This window comes from Rasamsonia byssochlamydoides (assembly GCF_041956645.1).
Source record: "Rasamsonia byssochlamydoides strain NRRL 3658 unplaced genomic scaffold VTN77scaffold_39, whole genome shotgun sequence".
Taxonomy (NCBI): Eukaryota; Fungi; Ascomycota; class Eurotiomycetes; order Eurotiales; family Trichocomaceae; genus Rasamsonia; species Rasamsonia byssochlamydoides.
The window spans coordinates 150,781-177,321 of NW_027192422.1; the positions used below are offsets into that span (position 1 = coordinate 150,781).

Here is a 26,541-nt window from a genome sequence, read left to right on the forward strand (position 1 = left end):
ATGGCTTGCTGTCTGAACTGATTATAGAAATTTTGGCCAAGCCATCCAACGAAGTGTGATATAGATGTCATGGTATGTTTATATTTTGCTAAAAGGAGGGGTCATACGACTGAGGTGGGATGGCGGGGTAATGATCTCAGAGGTGTAATTGACATTGTATGTTTGTATCGTGCACTTACTTTTATATGAGCAGCAGCTAGAGCGACAGGGTTTGAATTGAGCGCTGTAGTGAGCCTCCTAGTAGCAGAATGACATGAAAATAGAATGAATTAAGACGAATACATCTATACCTCGGGACAGAGGGGCTCTGCCTCTCAACTATATAGCAAGCTCTTTCGGAACACCAACAGCCCGCACACTCCATGCGACGGCCAAGGTACCGCTCTTCCCCGAATTTCCCATGGTCGACAATGTTGACCTGAGTTCATTGTGGGGCAATAGGCCTTCTCGGATGCATTCCAAGAATTTATCTGGTGGCGATGAACCCTTTGGGCCGTGTCAAATATCCTCGCCCAGCGAGATCTCCCGCCTCTCCATCGGAGAGATGCGGAGAGACTGGTGATGCCTTGATCGTGGGGCATCAAGTAGATGCCTGATTAATATGGAGGAAGGTTTGCACCATTTTGTTTCGGTCACATGATATTACCCAGAATCGGTATGGTCCGTGCATCTCATTTCCGTATTACTTAATCATACTGGGCAGATTTCAAAAGTCACGTGATATCAGGCATCGTTCACCTTCGTCAGCGGAGGAAGTGAGGGCAGCCAGCGGACCAAACCAAACGGGAGCTCCAGGAAGCTCCCTTTGACAGCGCATACACAAACCTCCCTCTTCATCCTTGACCATCTTTCTGGCCAGTATTTGTAATTCCTCTTCCCCTCCTATCCTTCTAGACGATTTCTACTTTCATCACGTCTGTCTGTCCTCCGTCCCTTCCTCATCATGAACGGTGCCAATGACCCCGAGAGGGAGCAGGCCCTCGAAGATTACAAGAGGAGTCTGCTGGAGTTGCGAGAATGGGAGGCAAAGTTAAAATCATTGCGCATGGGCATTAAAGATCTCCAGAAAGAATATGATGTCACAGAGGAGAATATCAAGGCCCTTCAGAGTGTCGGCCAGATCATTGGGGAGGTGCTGAAGCAGCTCGATGAGGAACGATGTGAGTCTCTTGGCCTTACTCGCAAGGAATGGCAAGCTAATCCAAGTAGTCATTGTCAAGGCATCGTCTGGTCCCAGATATGTCGTAGGATGTCGCTCCAAGGTTGATAAGTCGAAATTGAAGCAAGGCACTCGTGTCGCCCTTGATATGACGACGCTCACGATCATGCGGATGCTGCCCCGCGAGGTCGACCCCTTGGTGTACAACATGTCCCTAGAAGATCCGGGTCAAGTCAGCTTTGCTGGCATTGGTGGTCTGAATGAGCAGATCAGAGAACTACGAGAGGTGATCGAGCTGCCCCTGAAGAATCCGGAACTCTTCCAACGGGTGGGGATCAAACCCCCAAAGGGAGTACTGCTTTATGGGCCTCCTGGCACAGGGAAAACACTACTCGCAAGAGCTGTAGCCAGCTCATTGGAAACGAACTTCCTGAAGGGTAGGAGTGGACTTGGCCGATTTCTACTGGTCACGTTACTAATGATGCTTCTAGTGGTCTCATCTGCTATCGTCGACAAGTACATTGGTGAATCTGCACGATTAATACGAGAGATGTTTGGATACGCAAAAGAACACGAGCCCTGTATCATCTTCATGGACGAGATTGATGCGATCGGAGGGCGCCGGTTCTCGGAGGGAACCTCGGCTGACCGTGAAATCCAAAGGACGTTGATGGAACTGCTCAACCAGCTGGATGGGTTCGACTATCTCGGAAAGACAAAGATCATCATGGCCACGAATCGACCGGACACACTCGACCCAGCGCTCCTTCGTGCCGGTCGACTGGATCGTAAGATCGAGATTCCGCTACCGAACGAAGTTGGCCGGCTGGAAATTCTGAAGATCCACGCCAGCACCGTCAGGACGGAGGGAGAAATTGACTTTGAGAGTATTGTCAAGATGAGTGATGGTCTCAACGGAGCTGATCTGCGGAACGTTGTGACTGAAGCGTATGGTCTTGCCCTATTTTTCCAGAGTGATGCATTCACTAACGTTGATGTGTTTTAGGGGTTTTTTCGCCATTAAGGATGAGCGGGATGCGATCAATCAAGACGACTTTAATAAGGCTGTTCGCAAGGTTGCAGAAGCAAAGAAGCTGGAGGGAAAGCTGGAGTACCAGAAACTGTGATCGTCATGACATGTTTTGCCACGTTATTTATGAATCCCTTGGCTGGATTTGATCCGATTTATGTAAATTACATAGACAGCAATGTCGGAGAGTAATTGACCATGGGAAAGTGCTGGGACTTGGTCTGTTGTAATGTAGCTGAAAGGCAATGATCGTCTGGCCAAGCGAGTCGCCGTGACGGGGCGGATCGCAGCACCGGACACTGCGGCGACTTTACGACCACGTAACAAGATCTTCCTCTCACCCCCAGACCAATCTTTAACCCACCAAAGGGTTGATAGATCTGCCTGGCCGTCTCGATGAGCGGCTCCTCTATATTACATTGTTTTTTATGCGATAGAAGTCAATACGCTCCGCATCCCTGCACGCCAGCCAAGCGCGCTCCGAGGCCGTCCCCGCGGTGAACAAGTCCAATGCTTGTACCCCGGCGACATAGCACACGTCTGAGCCAGCTGATCTCTTAACGAACCGAATATCGAGGACGCTTTTTATCCCCTGCGTTTTTTGGGGTTTGGGGATGAAGCTGCAATCTGGAGAATTAGCGTGGGAAATCTTGTTCAGTTGGTCAGTATCTCCATTGCGGACACTGGAGGTTTGGACTGCGCGTTCTCCCTCTGCCTTCTCAAGCAAACAGTTCGTGAACTGACATTCTCTTTGAATGCAGATATAGCTTATTCTCCTTGCATCGCCTCTCCTTCCCCGCCTGCGATTCGATTAGAATTCGTCCGGTAAAATATTTGGAGCACTTCTTGCAATCACGACAGAACTTGGACGCGGTCTACGGATATTGGATAGAATCTTTGACAGATTGAGAGCGCTTATAACAGATCTCATCCTCTCCTGAACCGGGAGCGAGGAAAAGGGGGAGCCCAGCGGCCATGTCGTTTCAGCCAACTCAGAGTATCCCTTCCTTTTCCTCCTCCCAACGGCCCCTCGAAGATAGCTACTGGCGCCCTTCCGCTACAAAGAGCAACGGTAGTCTCGGGGGATATGGGTTCGCCAAATCCGAAAATAGCGGTGGCAGCGGCGCGAGCAAACTGAGCTCCTTCTTCGGCGGCACTCGTGACCTGCCAATGTATAAGGATAAACCTTACTTTGCGCCACGGCGCACGGCGCCAAAACGAGTGCAGAGGCAGGTCCTGTACGTGATTTTTGGTCTGTTCGTAATCACCTTTATATGGGTGTGGTTGGGTGGCTGGGGAAATGTAAGAAATATCAGGCCGAGCACCGCGACAGGCGAAGAGTTATGGAACTGGGTGCAAAGCCTGGACTCGGAGGCCGAGAAGGGGACCGCAAGATCAAAGCGAATCGACTGGGAAGCCAGGAGAGAGAAGGTAAAAGACGCGTTTGTGGTCAGCTGGGACGGATATGAGAAATATGGTTGGGGTAGGTAGACACACAAAATACGGGATGTCCATTCAGATTCTGACTGACTACGTAGGTTACGACGAGTATCGGCCGATCTCGAAGAAAGGACGGCATATGATTGAAGACGGCATGGGGTGGATGATTGTCGACGCACTCGATACGATGATGATCATGAATCTCACTTCGCAGGTCCAACGCGCCCGTCAGTGGATACACAATTCGTTACGGTATAATCAAGACCACGACGTCAGCACCTTCGAGACCACCATTCGCATGCTTGGTGGGCTGCTTTCTGCTCATTATCTGTCTACCACATACCCACAATTGGCGCCGATCAGCGATGATGATGCTGGAGCCCCCGGCGAGGACCTCTATATTGAGAAGGCAGCCGATCTAGCAGACCGACTGCTCGGTGCGTTTGAATCCCCTTCTGGGATTCCCTACGCAAGTGTGAACCTGAATACCTCAGGCGGAATCCCGTCACACGCGGATGGTGGTGCCTCGTCGACGGCGGAAGCCACCTCGGTGCAGCTGGAGTTCAAGTACCTCGCCAAACTGACTGGGGAGGCGGAATACTGGGAGGCGGTGGAAAAGGTAATGAAGGTCGTTGATGATCAAGAGAGGGAAGATGGCCTGCTTCCGATTTACATCTATCCGGATACGGGCCAATTCCGTGGACAATACATCCGACTGGGTAGTAGAGGAGATTCATATTATGGTGTGTTATTTTCCTTGTTTGAAGCTCGTGATTTGTACTAATTGTTTCAGAATACCTCATCAAACAGTACTTGCAGACGTCCAAGGAGGAGCCAATATACAAGGAAATGTGGGATGAAGCCTTGACGGGCATTTGTAGGCACCTGATCACCTACACCAAACACGCGCAGTTGACGGTGCTGGCCGAAAGACCTGATGGCCTTCATCGACCGCTTCTTCCCAAGATGGACCACCTTGTGTGTTTTCTGCCAGGGACGATTGCACTGGGCGCAACTGGTGGGTTGCCATTGTCAGTGGCGAAGAAGTCGCCCGACTGGGGCCGGCGGCAGGACGAGGAGATCCTGCTCGCGAAGGAGTTAATGAAGACATGCTGGGCCACATATCTGGCGACGGCCACCGGTCTCGCGCCGGAGATCACGTATTTCCGGGTCGACGATCCGCCGCAGATGATGGCGGATCTATTTCCGGACTCAACCCTAATCCAGGGGGATAAGGGCAAACAGGACTCGTACAAGCAGAAGGAGCTCGAACTGATCTCGCAACCTTTGGATGCGACTGAAGACGAGACGCCCTTGTGGAAACAGGATATCGACATCCACGCGCAGGATGTACATAATCTGCAGCGCCCGGAGACGGCGGAGTCTCTGTTCTATATGTACCGCATCACAGGCGACGAGACATATCGACACTGGGGGTGGGAGATGTTCAAATCGTTCGTGAAACACACTTCCGTCGTCGAGACGGACGAGCATCCATCCACGACTGATGGACCCGACGACGACGTCAAGAAAACGCACTCCCGCATTATTGGATTCACCTCCCTTTCCAACGCCAACATCATCCCGCCCATCGTGCGGGACAACATGGAGAGTTTCTGGCTGGCCGAGACTCTGAAGTACCTGTACCTGCTCTTCTCCGATCGCGACTTTATCCCGCTGGAGGAGACGGTCTTCAATACGGAGGCTCATCCGCTGCCTCGGTTCAAGCTCGGCGGGGATCTGAAAACGAGGTGGGAGAGGAAGCCCCGGCAGAAAGATCTGTAACAGGATAGAATATAAATAGGTAGCTCAGGCTTGTTGACTTTTCCTGGCTTGTGGCTTGCAAGGGTTGGTTTGGATTTTTGCCATGCGCTTTGCCAAAGTTTTCTGTCTGTTTCTGTATATACATATGACGTTATACATCCTTGGAAGTTGGGGAAGAGCGCCCATTTTTAATTGATTTCTGGTTGATTCTGGTTTTCTGCATCCTTTTTTTTCTTGATCCAAAAGCACTTTCTCGTGATCGACATCTCTGGCGTTGATGCGTTGATCCATGGTCCTTAATATCCTTGTCCTTGTTTCTGTAAATAAGTTAATCAGAGAGGGCATCATGGGATACAGTACACGTACTTACTATAATGTAGTACATACAATTCAAACCTCTATCTTAAACAGGAGAGAGTGAAGTGCGGTCTGGTTTGATTTTTTGTCCTTGGAATTTGATCAGTGATTTTGAGTGGCTTATCATAATGATTGGATGGTAGGAAAGTATCCTCAACTTAGGTATGTTCGTGATATAGTGTAGACCTACGTAGGTATCTCGCTTTCTTTCTATGTCCATCTGGTCCTAGGAGGTAGGCATATACTCTTCCTCCTGTCATGAGAGAATCAATGCGATATGGCCAGTAGCCACTCCACAGCAACAGCAGGTTTGAGGGATTAAAAATAAAGGCTCATGTCATGATATATACTTATACAGTGGATGATCAATTCCGCTGCTGTTTATTCTTTGTTTCTTTCGATCGCCGCATCAATCAGCTTCTTGTACCCCCGAACAGCCTCCTCAATTTGCCACACCGGCAGCCCCTCGTGGTCTCCGTGCGCGACAAAGATATTGCCCGGCCCGTACAGATACCGTCGAACACGACCATGTCGGCTCCCACCAGACCCCTCATGCAGGTGCAGGTGAAAAGCATCGGTCCCGTAGTTCACCGTCGTCACGTTGAACCCTTCCACATCAGTATCAAAGTCAACAGGCGGGGATTCCGTCCCATTGTCGATAAATTCCACGGTGACATTCTCATTACCGCCTGTAGCATCATCCACCGCCTTGACGATGAGCTCCTTGACCAGGTCCACGTCTGCAACCGCCAGACGCACGATAACCTCGGCGTACGCAGACGCAGGCACCACATTCGGCGCCACGCCTCCGACCACATGTCCAATGTTCAGCGTCGTCTTGCCGAGTTTCTCGCTCGAAGGCAGACCGCCCTCCTCCACCGGGATGTCCCCCAGTTGATCGAGCCTCGCCAACGCGGGCAGAATGGCAGACACGGCGCTACTACCGAGCCAGGGATACCCCGAATGGGCGGCCTGACCCTTGGCAATGACCGTGAAGCCCAGCACTCCCTTGTGGCCCGCTACCAGGGCCAGGTCAGTGGGTTCGCCAAAGATCACGGTGTGGAATGACGGCGGCGACGTGTTGAGGGGCGACTGTGAAAACCATTTCATCCCCGTTCCACCTCTTTCCTCCCCGACAACAAAGAGAAGGCCCAGCGACGCATCGGGGTCGGTCTGCAGGTACTCGAGGACGGCAAAGACCTGGGCAGCAACACTGGCTTTGGCATCGACGGAACCACGACCGGAGATCAGGATATCATCTCGTCCATTTCTACCAACCGGCAAATCCAGGGAGTAGGGAATAAACGGGGGGACCGTATCAATGTGACTTGTCAGGAGGATCTTTGGAGGAGCAGGACTCGACGCGGGATACGCGTAAATATTGAAGCGCGGTTTCTTCTCCGCATCGTCATCGCTTTCAACCTCCTTGATCACCTGCTTCTCGACCTTGAAATCGCGCTCCTGCAGGAATTGGATGATAAATTCTCCCACATCGGCCTCATTTCCGGAGATCGATACGATCTCGACAATATCCCGATGGAACGAAAGCAACGGAGATTGATCAATGATGCGTTTCAGATCGTGCTTGTCTGCAGCAGACGAGCTTGCATCCTCCTTTGCCACTTGCAAGGGCTGTTGTTGTGGTTGCAGCTGCTGTTGTGACTGACTGGGCGGAGATGCGGGGTGCGGAGATTTCCCCAAGACACTGGCAGTGGTAGTACCGGCCAGGAGGAGGAGGAGGAGGAGGAGGAGAGATGATACGACTGAAACCTTCATGGTGCAGAAAACAAATCGCAACTCCTCCTCTCCTAGCAATTGGGGTCCATGCAAACAATGGACCTGGAAAGTATTGCTGATGTTGAGACCTGACGCAACCGGAGGAGATTGGTTGTTCTCCACTCTGTCACATGACCTCATTGATCCTGATCGACGCTAATGAGGACACAGACCAAGGACCAGGATTGATTGAGAAATTTAGCGAGTTTATTGTAACGGGAAGGGCATTTTTCATGTCATTCTCATGAAGAACGGAGGTAGACTCTACCCTCATCAAACGGACCTGATGGAGCACACTATCTATACCAGTTATATCAAATATATATTCCAGGTATATTGGAGATTCCGTCAACGGAAGTCCAACCTGACAAATCTAGATGACATGACACAAACCATCGTCGATAAATACATGAATAAAGTAGATACCTTCTCATCATGCATGCCTTTTATGATGTACGGACCGTGCCCAATTCTTCGCCTGACCAATTCCCATGAATTCCAATCAGAACAAGACCCAACGCCAACCTCATCGGATGAAAGTCGACATAGCTAACAAAAACATTGAAAGGTCGATCATGGGGGAAAAAAAAAGGAAAGAAAAGAAAAAAAAAAGGACACGCAAACAAAAATAGATCCACGCGAATGCTGGCCGTCAAGATAACAGCCCAGACTTTAAACCAGCGACTAAACCAGCGACTAAACCGGCGACGACTCGTCACCACAGAAATCAACAATCAATCGCTCCAGATCGGCCAACTTGTACGGTTTCGTCATGTACCCTTGCATGCCAACCTGGGATGCCCGTCCCAGCGCTTCGTCCGTCACGTCCGCACTCACCGCGAGGACTTTGGGCGAAATCTGAGACACGGATGGAAAGTAACTGTCACCGTTCTCTCCCCAAAATGAACGGCGACTGTCGTGATCGTTGCCATGGGGCGCCAGACGGCTGCGGTGTTCATCCACCAATTGAAAGATCCGTGTCGTCGCTTCGTAGCCGTCCATCTCAGGCATCCACAGGTCCATCAGCACTACATCGATCGGTTTGGTTCTCTTGCCCTGGAGGGGTCCGTTTGGCGACGACGGGTTTTCGATGCCGCTATCGCTTCCATTCAAAGACGGCGACGAGGCAGGGGACGGCAGAGGGTAGTAGGACAAGAGGGTGTCACGCATGATGCGGACGGCTTCTTTTCCATCATAGGCTTCATAAACATCACGATATCCGAGCTTGTGGAGCATGTTGACCAAGATCTTTCGATTGATTTGGTTATCCTCTGCCACCAAGAAAGTGAGGGGGTACTTCTTAGCGAGACCACCGTTGTGCTGATGACTGGTGGGCGGATGACCGCCTCGGAGAGGAGAAAAGGAGCTGGGACGGGATTGACTGGCCGGACGGGTTCGTGTGAACTGGTCCAGGGGAGGGGAAGTTTTGTCCGGAGTGGTCATTGCTTCCTCGCGAGTTCCAAGAATTCTTGCCTGGTCGTTGTCGTGAGGACTGTTGAACTCAAACGGCGGCTGATCAGATTGCGATGGTGTCGTGCATTCATTGTACGGAGTGACTGGTCGACACGAGTTTCCACTTGGGCTGATGGGCACGCGGATTTCGAATTCGGATCCACGATCCGGCCCAGATGTCGACGAGCGCACGCAGATCAGGTCTCCGCCCATTTTCCTGGAGAGGCCTTTGGCCACGAGCAGTCCGAGCCCAAGACCGTCCTTCGTCCGCGTTGTCGAGTCATCTTCGCGAGCGAACGGCTTGAAGAGATTCGGCAGGAATGCCTCCGGGATGCCAGTGCCTGTATCGCGAACGTTGATGCGGATGTACTGCCCTCTGCTGCTCAGGGTTGCTGATACGGTAATGTCGCCGCTCTCGGTGAACTTGACCGCATTCAGGAAGACGCAAGAGATCAGCTTGGCGAGATCCCGTTCATCGACTAGCAGAGTGTCTGGCACCCGGGAGTCCACCGACCACTCAATGACCTTGACGCAGGTTTCTCCGTTGGAGGATCGTGCATGAACCTCAATCCGTTCTCCCAATGGAGTGGTCTCACTCATCGTTGACTCCGGACGCCCGCCCACATGGAGGGACTCGTTGATGACCAAGTGGAGAAGGTCCCGAATCTTGGTATGTCGCAAAACTGATGGGATCCAGCTGCCTCCTTCCATCAGCATCTGGGGAGCCGCTCTCCGCGCCGCGAGCGACGGACGCTGGGCAACTGCATTGACAACCACTTCTTCGATGCGGCCTCTTGTCGGCGAATAGACAATCTTGTCACTTTCTTGGACCGCATTCTTGACCTCGCTGCGGGGCGAGAGCGATCCTTGCGAAAGGTTCCGGCGTGATCTATGCTTTGGTGCGGGTCCGTAAGTCCAGTCGACTGAGTGGCTGCGTTGGCGTTTGTAAGGATTAACAGGAAGATTGCTGCTGTTTGGACGGCTGTCGAATGTCACGGCTGATGGGGGTAGAGGATCATCCAGAGCTTCATTCTCCGCAACCTTGCGCGGAGTCTCAGGAATCTCCATGTTGAGATCATACGCGTGGACGACGTTATCGGCCGCTTCTACGGCACGTCTGGCGCTGTCTGTACACGATGATTGGGTCAGCGACTATAATAGAGCAGCTGGACTGTAACTGCATCATCTGCTCACCTTGGATCAGCTCGATATTCTCCTTCAAGTCCTGAAGAAGCCGAGACGATTTGGCGGTGACTTTGGCATCGATGGCTTCTTCAACGTTTGCATGCATGACATCCAACATACCCACCACACCTTGCATGGGTGTCCTCAGCTCGTGAGAGAGGCTTGGCGCATACGGTTTGAGGGGATAAGAGAAGATGGGGGGAGGAGGGGACGAGGCAGAGTGGGATTTATTCGTATCCTTTGGCGTCGGAAATAGCGACTCGGACAGAGTGTCGTGCCGCGTGCCCTCATCCAATGCTCGCTGAGTGACTAAGTCTTCCAGGGAGTGCAGAAGCAATTCCAGATAGGACCAGGACAGTTTCTTATTCCGGAGACCCTCTTCGGACCACATCAGTCCAAAATGACCGATGCACCTGTCTCCCGTAAATAAGGGAACGGCCAGATATGCCTCTGCAGAAAAGGGAAGATCGGTAGGGTCGTAATTGATAAAGGAGGAGAACTTGTCCGGAATCACAAAGACCTTGTCATGCCTCATGTGAGCACAAGGCGCGCCGCACACGGGGAATTTATAGTCTCGATGCCACCCTTGTATCCCGTGGCCATCATTATAGTAGAAGGCGAGGGTCAGAAGATGGGAGCCCGGCTCGCCAATCGATGATAGTTCCTTAGCGCGATCCGTCTCATCAGCGGAAAGTCTCTTGACCACGAATCCATACTGGGCGTTACAGAGCGACGTGAGATCTTCCAAGAGTCGCTTCCAGAATGTCTCTGTGTCTGCGACCCTCAGAGCATTCTTGAGGGCCATCAGCCGTTCCACTGCATTGCTTTCGCTGGCGTCGAAGTGCTTGCTGATCGACCTGGAAAACTCCATATCTCCGTGGTAAACGGCAACACCAGGTTGCTCACTGGACAGACACAGAGACTTTCGGAGCTGGAATGGAAAATCGCTGGCCCCGTCATGGTTGCTCTTCAACTTTTCGGGATCCGCCATGGTGTCGGCGACAGGGGGTAATGAGCAACGCCAGTGTATAAGGTTCTATTGCGGAATCATAAAGGTCACAGATAGCTGTCCCGACGAGTTGTCGAGCGTGTGGTTTTCTGTGCTGGAGATGCGGTTAGCAGGGAAGAATGTATGACAGCGATCAGTCGGCCTCGACACCATCATCACGGCTCTAGAAGAACAAGACCGCCAGGTACGTCGAATCCTTGGACTTACATGACTTGGTGTGAAAGCATTGAGCAATGATAGACGCAGCAGAGGCTTATCTCCGGGGATTCTCTATCTAACTCTACCCGAAGTATAACCACTGATAACGACGGTTCCAGACCGATGGAGTTGATGTCAAACTGACAAAAGCAAGCACGGCAGCAACACCCTTGATGTACTTTTTTGGTGATTGAATTCGGTTGGTCGTTGAATGCGAGGGCAAGCCAAGCTTGTCGATCGTCTGCAATATGGGGGCGGCCCCCGTAGTCGCGAAGACAGAGACGAAAGAACGTCAGATCAGAACTCCTGTGAAGAGAAGAGATGCGCAGGAGTTGAGTCAAGTCGGAGCCTGCTGCAGCACGGAGCAGGCGGGCAAGATCCAGGCCAGCCTGCAGGCAGATTGGCTGAATAGAGTAAGAGAGTCAGTATTAAAGGTAAAGTTTAAGCATCAGCCATGCAGGCCGAGGAATCCGGATGTCCCTATCTGCACGGTTACGTCTCTAGGTTATGATTATTATTATCGACCCAGAGCAGAACCTGGTTCATTAGAAATGACTGGAGCCTTAATACATTTAATACATTCCGTGTATAAGCCTCTTTCTGTGTCACCGTCTGAGACCTACGACAATCGTAATTGTGCTCCCGAGTTCTCTGCCTAACTTCTCTTTCCCTTCTTTTTCTTTTCGTTTCTTTCCATTTTACTTTTCCGGGTTCTTCTTCTTTTCTGGAACGGAGGATGTTGCTATCTTTTGACCCAGTGGCAAGGTGATGATCAGCTGCGCGAATCAGCTGAGGCAAAGCGTCCTGTATCTGGACGGAACGGGAACGGGCGGGGAGACCGACGGTCTGGATCTAGACTCCTGGGCGCCAATAATTCTAGAACCACCGCCCGAATCAACGCACCCACTGCTGTCGTCTCAGTCGATCGATCAATCGTCCATCAATCAATTCATTCTTTCATCATTCCCATGACCAGGATCCTTGAAGGCGTCGATTGCTGGCTAATGACAGGCAATGAATCTATGCCTGGTCGACTTTGGCGATGGGCTCCCCGCATTCCGATCGCCATTGCGGTCTGCATCGATCATGTCATCGGCCAGGGTTTGTGACGCTGGAGGATCAGGCGTACCATGGTAGCACCGTAGACACCGATCCATGTTTGTCTGGATCGCATCGGTGCCGACAACGGTCGCCGAGATTAGGTACCCATCAGTGATTAATTAGACCAGATCTTTCTAATATTATTAATATTACTATATTACTATCTGAGTATGGTTAAGGTTTCAGCCTGACGGTGAACACATCACTGCCATGTGTACCTTACTATCTACGGAGTATTATGAAGTATGCAGTTGCGGAGCCAAGAGATCTGGTGCCATCCAACCAGTCGTAATTGATAACTGTCATTTCCTTGCTACAGAGATTGTAGTACTCTGATCTTCTCTCTCTGTCTCTGTCTCTCCCTCCATCCCTCTCTGTTTCTCTCTTTCTTTTCTCTTTTTCGTTTGCACCTCGACTGTGTTTGTGACAATGGACTCCAAAGTGTGTTCAGTCCAGCCGATTGGACATGCACGTGCCGAGGTTAATGAATCCGCGACTGCCAAAAGGAGTTTGGATCCCCGCTGATATCACAGACATACATACCTAGCTGGGAAAGAGCGTCGTACATACTTACCTAGGTAAACCGTAAGTTGGGGAGTTACCTGATGAGGTTTAGTGATCATGTGATTTAACCATTTTGGGTTAGGCGCCATCCTTGCTGGCTCGCGGACACCTATCTCATCAGGAATGTACTTTCCTATCCAGGACTAGTGTGACCACGTGATACCTTAGTTTTTTCTTCCCTCTGGATTGTCTACTAGGAGCGAACTAGCTACATAAGGAATTGATCACGTGATATAAAGGTGTCACCTGATTAGTGGGCTGACAGTTTTGCAGGTCAATTGGAGACCTTCCGTAGGATCACGTGACATAGCAGACTTGCTGAGCATCCACGCTTCCAACCAAGGTAAGGGTGCTTTGCAGCATTATAGCGCGTCAGTATTGCTAAAAACGAATCCTACCAATGATTTTTTATGACATGTTGAGCTTGTTCATCGTTCAGTCAATGGATGATACACCATGTGATAGTCCATATAGTCTTTAGCAAGCAAACATCATCAACCACTCATACGTGAGATATGCCTGGTATTTCATTCTCAACAGCGTAAGCAACGCAAGCTTATCATACACGACTAGCTAACTTCATACTGAGAAATGCCCCTATTAATTTGTGTGTAAGTGTCATTTAATGTCCCTTGCTTCTCCAGCATCCCGCATCCGCCATTAGCATCAACCTTACGTCATTCTCTGAAGAAACGTCTCGAAGAAACCTGTATCATACACTGCATGTCTGTGAAGATTATGATAACAGAAAAGTAACAATATAGAACTTCCATGATTGGACTGGTAATGATGGACTCTTAATCCATCACTCTTAATCCGTCTTGATAACAGGAAACAGTTGAGTCTAAAACATGAAACCCTTCCTGTCAGGCCTTTGAGTTTGCATTTGGTTCTAAGTCGCACGACCAGCCATGTTCAGCAATCACAAGACATATCTCGAAGCTGGGAGGGTAGTTGATCGCCAAACCGCCTAATCCTTTCTCTTCTTCCTTGGGGGACTTTGAGAGTCAGCGTCCGACGGTGCATAGGGGCCATCGGCAGCGCGTCCGTCCAACATCCTGGGTCCAGTTCCGTTCTTCAGCGCTGAGTGAGAGGGATAACAGGGGATTTCTCCATGTCTCTCGAGGATCGCTACCGCACGAGTATGGGCATTCGTTTTAATTTGGTCCTCGATCGCTTGTTCAACAATTTTGTTGAATTTCTGAAGGTTCAGTGAAAAATTCTCTTTCAGATCTCGCTGGGTAAAAGAGGGCGGTGGAGATTTTATAAGTTCTCCCCAAGGCATGCTCAGTCTCACAATAGATTCCGTAGGATATATCTCTTCCTCAAATTCTCGATATATCTCTTGAATCACGTTGCCCTTATCCGTCGCAACAGTTTTACGAACAATCCTTTCTGGCTCGTCTCCCTCCCGCACCGGACGGAATACGGCTAATGTTGATTTGACAGGCCCAAGTAAGGGCTTCATAAGATCATCTCTGCCATTGGCCTCCAGGAGCTCGTCGATTAGCAGCTCCTGCATAACATGCTCGTCTGCTGCATCTTTCGACTCGGCCGCGGCAGTCTTTTCTTCGCCATCCGCTGGTTCTTCTTTGTCTCCCAGTCCAATGCAGTGAAGCGACGTGCCATCCTCAGAAGTTCCTCTGCTTCTGCTTCCGTAAATTTCCGTTCCGCTTTCTCGTCCTCTGGGCGATCGTCGTGGAGGAGTTTTGTCTCGACGTGTTGGATAAGGATCACACGTTCGACTGGCGGATCGGTCCCAAGCAACCAGAGTCGCGCATCCTCAAGATCTCTCTCTGGCTCGGACCATCCAGACTTCAGAACAATCGCCGGATGCTTGCGAGGCCAGATCCTGACGAATGCGTCTGCTTCTTTCTTTGTTCCCATGTTTATATTTGGGTATTTGAAACCTGTAAAGTGTAGAAGAATGTCAGTCTATCTGCAAATCACCTCAAATTCATGTGGTAACCATACTTTTCGTCATGCCCATCTTGAGATCCTGCTGAGCTGAATCACTCAGATTGAGTGTCTCCTGGTATACTTGCTGAAGGAACGCGCTTGGTATGCTTTCGTGGATATCGGAGGGCATACATTTGATCAGTAGTCATTCGGTGAGAGCATTGTACTCGTAGTAAAGATGATCCCAATCACCACATCTGCCATGCCATTCTTTGAATAGAGGTAATGGAACCTTTACCGATACCCAATCAGTGAGAATTGTCTGCCATTTGGGGCGATGAGGAGCATCCAGCTGTTCTAGCAGGACGTGCGGGTCTATCTTTGATATTGCATTCCTAACGCGTAGATGATCGGACGACTCGAGGTCAGCGCAAAGGGATTCGGTGCTTTCACGTTGTTTTATCGGTCGGTGACCACCGTCCAGGTTGCCTGGTTTGGCGAGTTGGAGATTCATTTTGTGTATCAGACGAGTAAGGCGAAGGGCAGGAAGGCGATTCCGTTGCTGTTTCTGCATGGATGTAAGTGTGGAAAGAGCATAGAGAGCGACGTGAACTTTTGATACTCTTGTTTCATGACAACTAAGCTGACGCACGAAAATTGTAAAATTGCTTAGGGCCTGGCAGCTTTATCGAGGTCATGAAACTGCTTCCCCTGTTGACGGAAGACGAAGATGAGAATCAACCCGCTTTTGATGTGGTGGCGCCTTCGTTGCCTAACTTTGGTTTCTCAGAAGGTGTAAAGAAGGTACTTCCTTTCTTTTTCTTCCTCTGGTTTAGTTTATCTGTCTAATTAATTATAGAAAGGCTTTGGACTGGTCCAATATGCTGAAGCCATGCATGCCGTGATGATGGCACTCGGATATTCGGAGTATGGTCAGTTTTTCTGTCCTTTCTTACCTTAACAGAACCATCACGGCTTGAAATTTATTTCTCAATACTATTCTCTTTCAATTGACAAGAAATCCAGTCCTTCAAGGCGGAGACTGGGGCGCCATTATCGCTCGCGCCATGGCCAAGCTCTACCCCGATCACGTCAAGGCTGTCCACTTCATCCCCCTGGAGCCCCCTTACCCATGGCGGAACCCGATCTTGTTCCTTCAGTCGCTTCTGACGCTGCCCTTCTCCCGTAAGGACCGAGCCAAACTGGCCGTCACCCTGGACTATCTCAACGAGGGCAGTGACTACATGAAGCAGCAGGACACGCGACCCCAGACACTCGGATACGGTCTGCATGACAGTCCCGTCGGGCTGCTTGCCTGGATCTACGAGAAGCTGCACGCCTGGACGGACTCGTACCCGTAGACGGACGACGAGATCCTGTTGTGGGTTTGTATCTATCTCTTCTCACGTGCTGGTCCAGCCGCCTCGCTGCGGATCTACTACGAGTCGACACACCCGTCCAAGTCTCTGCCCGGGGCCATGTCTCGGGCGGACGTGCTCTCGAGCTATGCACCCTCCCAGGTTAAAATTGCGGTGGCCCATTTCCTGCGAGAGATTCTCAGTTCCCCCCATGATCTGGAACCGGGCCATCGGGAACGTGGTCCGGGAGTCGGAGATGGAGAAGGGAGGCCACTTTGCAGCGTGGGAAGTGCCGGAGATCTTAGCTGGAGATCTGAAGGCATTTCTGGCTAAGACGGGACAAGCCTATGGGGTCGTGACCGGACGGGATGGCTATTAATCTGCCTGACCATGTCTAGGAGATGGAATGTTGATATCATCCAGTTACAACGACCAAAATACCCCCGATAGTTCCAACCTATCTATCTCGCAAAGGAGTTCCCAAAGGAAAATCACAGACCAAGATGCCATCAACCCGATGGATTTGGATTAGTAACAAGACTTTTGAGAGTCTTCTTAGAAATCTACCTCATGCACTGCCAACCCAACCCAACCACGTTTATGTGGATCATAATCACCCTACCTGGGTAAGCAGATAGGTAGGTAGGTAACATTGACGAGGTTCCCATCCGACACCACGGTCATGGACGCCATAACGTACTCTTTTTCGTTTTGCGAGGAGTAAAGAAAATCCCAGTAGGATGAGGGAAAATGAAATTGAAGAAAACCTTTCAAAAAAAAAGACATTACAGATGGCCCAAACCCGTCTAATCTTGCCTTCCCTTTAGTAATCGCTTCGTGACCTTGTCCTTCTCTATGATATACACGTATGCACCCCAACCGGAGAGGGCGTCTCGGTCGACGGCGTTGAGAAGTGCTTGGGAAATGGTCTCGAAGAGTTCCTCGGGGCCCTGTAGACGCCATGTTGGTAAGCAGAAATTTTTTTTTAAAAAAAAAAAGCTGAAAAGAGATTACTGGACATACCAGATCCGGCTCCCACAGACTCTCGCAGGTACCAAACAGCTGCTCGCTGGCGGTGCCGCTCACAATAAAGTCCTTGGCATAATCAATACACCCGATGCTGTCGAAGCCGCAGATGAAGGGCTTCCCCGTCGTGTGATTGATGCCTGCGACCACTGGGCTGACAAACCAAGGGCCGAACCGTCGCTCATACAGACTCGAGCTGACGAGGTTGGCCAGGGTCTGCGGAGAGATGTGTCGCTCCTCGCGCAGCCGGTACAGGTTGACCTTGTAGCGGAAAAGCTCGGAGACGGTGGCCACGTCCGTGGCGAGGCCCGTCATACCGAGATAGGTCGAGGGCGCGTAGTTGAAGATCTTGGGGAAGTTGTTCGCGACGGTGAGGGCTTGCATGCCCAGGCGGAGATCGCAGGCGATTGCGACGCAGTCCTTGCCCACCATGGCCACGCAGGCGCCGCCATCTAGGGATTAAGCTTTAGCATGGTAATCGACGGAAAGAGCAGCACAGAAAGAAAGAGAAGATAACCGTACTGATGTCGAAGGGAGAGCTCTAGAGAATTGGTTAGCTGGGTATGTCGAACCAGGACAGGATGTCGACAACTCACCATGGTGGACGATTCTCGGGTCGTAACTGAAGAAAGTAACAGAGGCAGACAACAGCAAAGGCCTCAAGTAGAAAAAGACAAGAGAAAAGTGATATGAAGTGGGATTGATGGGGTGGAGAGGGCAGTGATGCTGGGCTGTTCTCCAGGCGGCCAGAGACACGCGTGAGGTGGAAGCTCGGGCCACCCGTGCCTTCGCAGAACCATGTGAGATGCAAGTGCAGTGACCGATGACGCTTTGCCGCCGGTGCCTGCGTACGCCGAAACACGTAGAAACAGGTCGTTCTTCAAACACGCTCGTACTCTTTCTTATTATCTGGCTAATACGATCATACGAAGGGTCTCACTGTTTTCTGACGGTTCTGTTCCTCTGTCGCAGCTACATATCCCTGCTGTTCTACTGATCTGAAAGCTGGTGGCTGCCCCGCAATCGCACGCCCGGTCTACCCACCGCCGACCATGAGCTCCCACGTCGTGGTGATTGACTCGACGGCTCGCAGAGCTGTGGTCAAGACCACTCCATCGAAGCCTCTGGCAGATGTCTTGCACGAGGCATGCGCCAAATTGGGCTTCGATGCGAGCCAGTATGGTCTGAAGTAAGTCAAAATGGGTACTGTCGCGGGGAAGAAATTGGTCAACTGACGGAGATGTGTCGCACGAAAGATACCAGAGTAAACAGCTCGATCTCTCACTTTCTGTTCGCCTGGCGGGCCTGAGTTCCGGTGCGAAGCTGGAACTGGTTCAGCTCTCCCGATCGCCTTCAGTCGTCAACGTCGCCCTACAGCTCCCTGAAGCCGAAGCGCAAGGGGCCCCGAATGGACGCCTTATGGACAAGTTCCCGAGCACTACGACGCTGTGGCAGGTACTACGAAAATTTGAGGCGGGCGTGGCAGGGAATGGAACGACCCGAAATCTCACAGGCCGCGGAGGCCCTGCAACGGACAGCGGGGATGCTGGCGCCGGAAGGCTATACTATCAGACACCAGTCATCCGGGCCATGGGAAGAGAGCTGTCATCTTTTGAGGATCTGCAAAAGTCACTGGCACAGCTGGGGTTCAACAGTGGGAATGTGCTCCTGCGGCTGAGCTTTCGGACAACACGGGAGCCGCTGGAGGAGGCGAAGGCGAAGATTACGGAATACTTTAAGGCTTTTGAGGATCAAACTAGTCCTGCAGCGGCAGAGAACGTCGCACCTGAACAAACAGCACTGGCTCAGCCGACGGAACAGATCTCTCAGATCGTTTCTTCTACACAGCCCGCTCCCGTTTCTATAGAGTCATCCGAACCGTCTCAACTTGCACCCTCAGAAACATCAGCCAGCCCATCAGTTTCGTCACGGCCTGTTACCGTCTATCGTCCACCCACGAGCACAACTCCGCTTTCCGCCTTGGCTGACCATAATGAGGAAGATTACGTGCCCACCATTGAACATGCCAAATCCCACCAGGAACGGCTCAGCCGGTTATCTCGGAACACGCGTCTGATGAGTGACGCCGAGATCGCCGAAAAGGCAGCTGCAGAGCAGGAGAAGCTGGCAGGCATCAAGGAGGTCGAGGTCAAGATCCGGTTCCCGGAACAAAGCCAGGTAGTCGCCAAATTCGGGCAGTTAGATACGGGGGCGACGCTCTACAATTTCGTGAGAAGCTGCTTGACCGACACGATCGCCGGTGAGAAGTTCTCGTTGACGCTGTTCGGCGGCGGCGGTGGTGGCCAAGCTCGTCTAGGAGGAAGCAGGAGCCAGACGATATCGGATTCAGACCAGACATACCTAATCAAAGATTTCGGGATGAGAGGAAGGGTACTGATCAACTTCACCTGGGACGATCAAGCCTCGCCAGCGGCACGGGGGAGCGGCGCCAACCTGTTGAAGCCAGAACTCCGCAGCCAAGCCCAGGATATCCACATTCCCACTGTGCCCACTATCGCGGACGAAGAAGAGCCAGTGGACAAGTCCTCGTTAGGCAGACTTGTGAGAAGTGAAGATGGAGAAAGTAGTAAAAGTAAATCGAGTGAGCGGAGAGGAGGCGGCGGGGGGATGCCGAAGTGGTTTAAGATGCCCGGCAAGAAATGATGAATGAGCAAGAAATGATGATTTGATGAGCAGGCTGTAATCGTTGCCGCGTCTCGTCTACTGTACTGTAAATATGCATCGCGATTTGACGAGCAAAAGTGGAATGAAATTAATAGCAAAATGTGATATGATATGAGACCCATCTCTGATCCATCTGAGCTGACCAGATCAGATCAATAAAAAAGGTAAATCCCTTACAAGTTTGACCACGATTCAAACCCCACGGGGAATTAACTCCCTCTTCTCCAGGGTGTCTCGAGACATTTCGTCAATTTTCTGGGGTAGATATTGTCGGTTACTTTTCCGGAGTCTGTACTGAATCGGAAGGGACCATCCATATGGTAGATAGATAGATAGATGAATATCTATCCTTTTGGATATGGATATGGATACAGTATAGATATAGATATGAATATCCTTCGGATGGGGATATGGATATCATGGATGTTGTGGATATTTTTTTTCTCAAAATTGTGGCCATTGACTTGATTGGATCGTAGTTTTCACATTTCCATTTTTATCTTTTCATGTTTTTTGTCGTCCTGCCTGCTTGGTATACTGTATTTCTTGAGCAGAACAAGGCAGAACAAGGCAAGGCGAGTGTGCATGCACTTGCTTGTCTTGCTTGCTTGGCTTGGTGGAATCTCCATCAGATTACCACCATTCCATCCATCCATCCGTACATCATTTCATTTCCCCCATCTGCATCAATGCACTTGACACGAAGAAAAAGACAAGACCCCAGTAGATCGATCGATCCTCACTCTTAGATTAGATCCAGCGTTTTGACTTGCGCGCATATCGTCTCGTGGAATCTAATAGGAACAGAAGAAAATAGAGAGGCAAACAGAAAGAAGCGAGAAGAGACAGATAGGAACAGACAGAGAGCGGGTTGTACGAGCGAGCGAAACGACAAATTTAGTGAGCCCGTCTGGATTCCGCAATGATCTTCTGCATCTCGTCGACCTTCCGCTTGGCACGGCCAATGGTACCGAGCTGTTGCAAGTAAAAGAGGATAATTAGCATGTATTCGAACCAAACACATCCATCATGGTCCCATTGTGGTATATATCCGACGAAACGAGTGTCGACAACACAAAGGAAACCAACGTACCCTCTTCTTGGCCAGCTTCCTCGCCCTCTTGTCCTGAGAGTTCCTCAGCAATTCGACAACGCGGCGCTCATACGGAGCCAGACCGGCGACCTCCTTGATGATTTCGCGAACGAAGGCAGTGCGGCGGGACAGGTGACCCTTGGTGCGGCTGATACGGGGCTTGGTCTCCAGAGGAGTGGTTTTCTATATATCATCACGGGGCGTGAGTTAGCCTAGGCTCGTGTATATTTTTGACGTCTCGTGTTCTTTGCTTCTTCTCAGGTCATGGCCCTAGTAGAAATGACTGCACAGAGACGTGATGGTCGTAATGATCCACAGGTCTGCAGCAGTATTTTCGTTCCTTTCAGGACCGCAACAGGGACGACCAGAGAAGCTGTTCGAAACACCGATGGGAAAGGAAAACAGCGAAGGAAAAGAGAGGATGACATACGTGGCCCTTGTTCAAGCCGACAGCGATTCCGGTGCGTTCTTTCGCCATCACGACGGTTGTTTGTCCGAGGAGGCTCGCGAGGGTGTTGGCGACAAGTGGGTTGCTGAGGTTGTCGTCGTCGTCGTCGTCGACGTTGCGTCGATTGTCGTCGGTCGGTCGGTCGGATCAGTCAAAGTCGACGATGTGCAGGGCCAAATTCGAGGGTAGGGTTTGGTTGGTTGGCGGGTTGCGGGAGTGGAGTGCCGTACGCGAGAAGTAGGGTTTAGGGCTTAGGTTTAAGTCTTGTGCCCTATGGAACATGCACTAGTACTGAAGAGGGTAGGTCCAAGCTTTCAACCAACCTTCTTCCATGGAAAGTCTTCACGTGATTCAGGTATCGATGGACTACTGAGTATGGAGTACTCTGTATACGGTAATAATACACCAGTAGCCAGTACATATACCAAAAGATTTGCACATTATTCCTCACTTTCACTTATAGTCAGGCAGTCAGAAGTAAACCAGCTACCTATGGAGTAGGTCGCACTAAAACCTCCTTCCTTCAGCCACGTGATGGTAGAGGTACAGATGCTGGACACCTCAGGCAGAGAAGCTGACCTGACCTGACCATCCGAACCCACCATGCAAAATGTTAGAGCAGAGAGGTCGAAAAATTGGGGTTTTTTGATGCGAGGTTTCTGGGACACGTGCAAATTCCTATTAGGCTAGTCAAATCCATGTACCGCCTGCTTGTTATGGGATAGTAATGGATACCGCCTTGGGATTTTGTTGGCAGAATCAAGGGTTCCGTTGATAATCGTTCAACCATTGTTGGAAACATCTACGTAGGTAGTTAATGAATATTAATGATTAATCCTTAGGACCCTAAGCTACTTAAGTAGTCTTTACTATGTACATGAGATAAGGACAACTCATTCTTGGGAAGGTCTACGGGAGCGATCTTTTGCTGAATACTCATTTTATCGGCTAGATTGGCGGTATCTTTCTTCTTCAAGCAGGCTATATAGATGAGAATCTGCACTAGATAACAACCGACAGAATCCCGTCCAGTCCCTCTTCCCAACTTCCCATCAACCCCCCACAGAATACCTCCAACGAACCGGACTCAAGCGTGTTCTCCAGCTCATTGCGGAGCTCGCTACTTCCACCATCATCAGAATCGCCAACCATGACCAGATCAATCAAGGCTCCCAGCATGCCAGGCTCCGAGATGTGTGATTTCAGAGTACGGGTATTGGATTTGATGAACTCGTACACCTTACCCACTAGTTCCCCAAGACGCTCGGCGCGCTCTTTGGGAATCTTTGCCCCTGACTTGGAAGACTTCCTGGAAGACACAGACAGCACCTGAGCCACAGCCTTGAGGGTCTCGAGAACGGTGAAGCTTTTATGAAGATACAGCCAGGACGGCACAGACGGTTTTCCAGATTGCAAGGATATGGTCGTGTCTGCGAAAGCAGTGGTCTCAGAGGAAACAGACTCCAACGTCGCTGTTAGCCAATCCTCAACCTGTGTAAGGAGGCCTTCCAACTCTTCCCCTTTGACGGATTTTGACTCATTGAGAAGAGACACCACCTTGAGAAGGACCAGATGAATCTTCGCGTTGTCCCTTTCGGAAGGTGTCATGTCGACATCTCCCTCATCCGATAAGGTCAATTCTTCAAGGGCAGGCAACTCAGTCTCCAGCTTCACTGGTGTTTGAGCTGCCATCTTTTTCAAGAGAGAAAAGAGCCGGTCAGTCTCCCTAGCGGATTTGATCCAGCGGTCCTGTGTTCTTGTCAGCTTTCTCCATTCACAGACTATCACCGCGGGGACATACCCGAGGCAGGGGCCCGACACGCAGCTGCTCCTCGAATGTCGGCCGGTTCGGTGCTTCACAGTTCATAAAGGCATCAAATGTCCGCTGGTCAATCAACGGAGATGTATCTGCCGCTACAAGTTTGACAGTGTCAATTGAAGTCTCTTATCAGTTCAATCCTCAGACAAACTAACCTAATTCATCGTAACGACTCATTGGATCTCCACCGACCAGCCTCTGCATACGTCGCACGTCCAAGGCCCACATCCGTCTGCAAATGCTTTGCCTTAGCCGCTTCTGAAGGTCAATACTGCCTTCGATGTTGACATAACTGCCATAATTGAGACCATTGGTGCGTGATTTCGTTGCAGTCACATCTGCGTTCCGATAGAAGGTGAGGGCTTGCACGAGCGCCGATTGCGGATTAAAATCCTTGTATTCCGCACCCTCGATTGGAGGCGCTGAGTGTGGGTGAACGGTGGAAAGACGGGTAAAGAGATTATGTCCGACTGTTTCGTTCTGCATCTGTTTCACGGACAGTTTGCTGAAGGTTTTCAGGGCGATAGATCCAGCTCCGAGGAGAAGATACAGCCTCACTAAGAGTAGCAAAGCCTGGTAATTGTGCGGTGAATCCAGTAAAAGACGTTCCAGAATGCCGGCTGCACGAATAAGCACAGAGCTAGGCGACTTATTTTGCTGGCTTCTCTGCCAGTTATCGCTAATACGGATAAGAGCCATGACCGCGAGCAGGCAGAGATCGTCGGCAGGCCGGTTCTCAATTGTCGATGGCGACGCATCTGGCTTGGGACGCTCCGCTTGTCGATACGCCTGTAGACAGCGCGAGACAAAGCCTTCGACCTCGTCCCTTGAGGTACCGTCGTCGGAAAATAACCGGAAACAGTATTCAAGTTTGAGCGCATTGATTTTCGCAACTCCCTGGAAGGGATCAGCCTTGACCACATAATCGGGAGGGAAACGACTACATACGTCCTTTTCACTGCTCGACTTATCTGCGCTCTGGAGGACATGGTCGACAAAGTCGCTGATCTCGTCTTTCCCTAGATTCACTACATATTTTCGCAAATCACCGAAGCAGAAAAGTTTGTTGCTATTACGGTCATAATATGCCTTGCAAGCATTGAGTAGATCAGTGTTAGTAAGAACGCCGGTCTGTATCTTCCACAAGGTGAGGTCAAAGAGAGCCAGTTGTGCGTTGCGTGATTTTGGGAAACGTCGGATGAATTCCTCCAGGAACTCCTGCGTTTGCTTGGTCGTGCTTGATGTCCATAGTCAGCGGGAGAAACCCAGTTAGACCCGAAAAATATTCGACGACTTACTCAGGATTGTCTATCTTCTTGGTCGCGGATACCAGCAATTCCCAAACCCCCCAGTCGTCCCTTTCTTTAAGGGCAGCCTTGGCGGCCTCCTCATCATCAGGAATTGTGAGCAGGTCTCGTGCAAATCCCAGCCCATCAGTCCACAATCCTGCCTTCTCCAGATTGAGCAGCTTGGCCCTGACGAAGAACCAGTCGTTCTGCACGATGCGTGATTTAATGCCGAGATTTTCGCTGTCGAGGATTTTCACGATCTCTTCGTTGCGCCCTTGAGACTCGAAGATTTTGATAAGAAGGAAAAGTTCTTCGGCGGTTTGTATAGCTCTAGGGGGGCTCAGCAATTCTTTCTGCATGATACAACAGATTGCGGTGAGTCAAAAGTGAAGCGAAAAATGCATTCAAGAAGCGGAATAAAGATGGCAAGGGCTCATTGAAGGAAATTTATGCATACCGGATCGGCAGGAACGCTTTCAGCAGCCTTGGAGATCATGCGATATGCCAACGTGCCAAAGAGCTTGCGATCCGCATCTGAGGCGGACGGATCAACAGTGATCAGGTAGCAAAGGAAGATGGCCCAGAAATAGTACTTGCGCGATTTAGGGAAGTTATTCTGGAGGCTCATTGCGGCCTACAAAAATCAGCACTGCGGAACGATAACAACCCAGAACACAGGGATAAAAATAAAACCACTGACCTTTTGCGCCGACTTCCAATCCCCGTCCTCGAACGCATACGTGAACCATCTCATCTGTACCTCCAAGTCCTGCGGCTTGGCCTTTGCAGCCTTTTCCCAGATCCCGCGCATCGTGGCCTCATGGCCGTCCAATTTCTGCAGAGTCTGATGTAGTATGTCAAGCGTATCCAAGTCTGTAGTCGGGGGCTCGAGGTTGCAGATTTCGAGGGTTTCGGCGATTCCTCGCTGGCGGTGAATTTCATCGGCATGGCGGAAGAGAATGTGTGCTTTCCATGCCTATACAGTGATTCGTCAAGTATCAGCATTCTGTCATAGCTCCAGATAATACTTTCTGTCTCTAAGAGGAGGCTCGAGCCCCGATATAATGGGTATAGGACAATTCATGAAGGAGGTAAAAAAATATCACTTTCAAGACAGATCAACAGAGCTGGGAGAGATCTCACCCTCAAAAACCTCGTATCTTCTCCTTTCTTTATCCGCTTCTCGCATAGCTGCAGCGCCTGTTTAAGGTTTTGCCCGTCAATGGCATCTTGGATCTGCTTGTTGCGCCGGTGGAAAACGGCGTCGGTCGAGGTCGACATGTCCAGGAACCCCGCGGGACACAGGCGGGGGCCCGGATAAAACAATCTGTGTATTTGCTCGGCGCGTGCGTGTGCAGAAGCAACAGATGCAGAATAGACCAAAAGACACCCAAAGGAAAGTCCAGAGAAGCAGGTTTGTTTGGCTGTACAGTATATGCGCCTATCCGACGTGAGCGCGGGGAAATTTCTCGGATTTCCGCCGTTGGCACACAGATGATTGCGGGAACGCGTGATGTCAGTCATTCCTCGGCCATAACTTTCAACACTTCCCCTCAATTAATTTTATATACTTTTGAAACTCGCTGGGATTTTCTAAATAATTATGAATGATGGCTACTTACTGTAAGAATATAGTTAATAATTCTGTCGTCTCCATGTTACAGAAGCTTTTTTTATTTTTAAGGCATTTTTACGTACTGTATATAGTGACTAAGTTCCTACACTAATGATGTAGATTAATTTCTATTTATCCCTTAGACAAATAGAAATAGCGAACCTGTGCCTGAGAAATCCTGCGAGAATCATCTCGATTTCTTCTCGTATATGTCCCACACCTTTCTGTTTGACTTTTCTTCCTAAGCTGAGCCTTACCAGGGTTTTATTCTATA

The 26,541-nt window shown here is 50.5% G+C and overlaps 11 protein-coding genes across 11 annotated transcripts; 4 read left to right on the forward strand and 7 right to left on the reverse strand.

The window, feature by feature from the left end:
* Positions 1-943: 943 nt before the first annotated feature.
* Positions 944-2,286, forward strand: VTN77DRAFT_5314 (uncharacterized protein; the record flags this gene model as incomplete). The annotated part of the gene is made up of 4 exons (XM_069421470.1): positions 944-1,160; positions 1,210-1,596; positions 1,651-2,107; positions 2,166-2,286. 4 exons carry the CDS (start codon positions 944-946, stop codon positions 2,284-2,286), a joined length of 1,182 nt encoding a protein of 393 aa, XP_069276952.1.
* An 878-nt stretch (positions 2,287-3,164) lies between these two features.
* On the forward strand, positions 3,165-5,414 carry VTN77DRAFT_5315 (uncharacterized protein; the record flags this gene model as incomplete). Its single annotated transcript, XM_069421471.1, has 3 exons — positions 3,165-3,672; positions 3,728-4,372; positions 4,423-5,414. The coding sequence occupies 3 exons, from the start codon at positions 3,165-3,167 to the stop codon at positions 5,412-5,414; spliced, it is 2,145 nt and encodes a 714-aa protein (XP_069276953.1).
* Positions 5,415-6,131: 717 nt separating this feature from the next.
* On the reverse strand, positions 6,132-7,526 carry VTN77DRAFT_5316 (uncharacterized protein; the record flags this gene model as incomplete). The annotated part of the gene is made up of 1 exon (XM_069421472.1): positions 6,132-7,526. The coding sequence occupies one exon, from the start codon at positions 7,524-7,526 to the stop codon at positions 6,132-6,134; it is 1,395 nt and encodes a 464-aa protein (XP_069276954.1).
* A 696-nt stretch (positions 7,527-8,222) lies between these two features.
* On the reverse strand, positions 8,223-11,154 carry VTN77DRAFT_5317 (uncharacterized protein; the record flags this gene model as incomplete). Its single annotated transcript, XM_069421473.1, has 2 exons — positions 8,223-10,105; positions 10,173-11,154. The coding sequence occupies 2 exons, from the start codon at positions 11,152-11,154 to the stop codon at positions 8,223-8,225; spliced, it is 2,865 nt and encodes a 954-aa protein (XP_069276955.1).
* A 464-nt stretch (positions 11,155-11,618) lies between these two features.
* Positions 11,619-12,479, forward strand: VTN77DRAFT_5318 (uncharacterized protein; the record flags this gene model as incomplete). The annotated part of the gene is made up of 2 exons (XM_069421474.1): positions 11,619-11,783; positions 12,129-12,479. The coding sequence occupies 2 exons, from the start codon at positions 11,619-11,621 to the stop codon at positions 12,477-12,479; spliced, it is 516 nt and encodes a 171-aa protein (XP_069276956.1).
* Positions 12,480-14,005: 1,526 nt separating this feature from the next.
* Positions 14,006-14,503, reverse strand: VTN77DRAFT_5319 (uncharacterized protein; the record flags this gene model as incomplete). The annotated part of the gene is made up of 1 exon (XM_069421475.1): positions 14,006-14,503. The coding sequence occupies one exon, from the start codon at positions 14,501-14,503 to the stop codon at positions 14,006-14,008; it is 498 nt and encodes a 165-aa protein (XP_069276957.1).
* Positions 14,504-14,541: 38 nt separating this feature from the next.
* On the reverse strand, positions 14,542-15,124 carry VTN77DRAFT_5320 (uncharacterized protein; the record flags this gene model as incomplete). The annotated part of the gene is made up of 2 exons (XM_069421477.1): positions 14,542-14,945; positions 15,010-15,124. The coding sequence occupies 2 exons, from the start codon at positions 15,122-15,124 to the stop codon at positions 14,542-14,544; spliced, it is 519 nt and encodes a 172-aa protein (XP_069276958.1).
* Positions 15,125-17,098: 1,974 nt separating this feature from the next.
* On the reverse strand, positions 17,099-17,917 carry VTN77DRAFT_5321 (uncharacterized protein; the record flags this gene model as incomplete). Its single annotated transcript, XM_069421478.1, has 4 exons — positions 17,099-17,242; positions 17,316-17,770; positions 17,841-17,859; positions 17,915-17,917. The coding sequence occupies 4 exons, from the start codon at positions 17,915-17,917 to the stop codon at positions 17,099-17,101; spliced, it is 621 nt and encodes a 206-aa protein (XP_069276959.1).
* A 453-nt stretch (positions 17,918-18,370) lies between these two features.
* Positions 18,371-19,982, forward strand: VTN77DRAFT_5322 (uncharacterized protein; the record flags this gene model as incomplete). Its single annotated transcript, XM_069421479.1, has 2 exons — positions 18,371-18,507; positions 18,575-19,982. 2 exons carry the CDS (start codon positions 18,371-18,373, stop codon positions 19,980-19,982), a joined length of 1,545 nt encoding a protein of 514 aa, XP_069276960.1.
* A 918-nt stretch (positions 19,983-20,900) lies between these two features.
* On the reverse strand, positions 20,901-21,574 carry VTN77DRAFT_5323 (60S ribosomal protein eL36; the record flags this gene model as incomplete). Its single annotated transcript, XM_069421480.1, has 3 exons — positions 20,901-20,978; positions 21,097-21,279; positions 21,527-21,574. 3 exons carry the CDS (start codon positions 21,572-21,574, stop codon positions 20,901-20,903), a joined length of 309 nt encoding a protein of 102 aa, XP_069276961.1.
* A 972-nt stretch (positions 21,575-22,546) lies between these two features.
* On the reverse strand, positions 22,547-25,933 carry VTN77DRAFT_5324 (uncharacterized protein; the record flags this gene model as incomplete). Its single annotated transcript, XM_069421481.1, has 8 exons — positions 22,547-23,293; positions 23,346-23,458; positions 23,519-24,260; positions 24,312-24,600; positions 24,662-25,005; positions 25,110-25,286; positions 25,353-25,628; positions 25,796-25,933. 8 exons carry the CDS (start codon positions 25,931-25,933, stop codon positions 22,547-22,549), a joined length of 2,826 nt encoding a protein of 941 aa, XP_069276962.1.
* Positions 25,934-26,541: the final 608 nt, after the last annotated feature.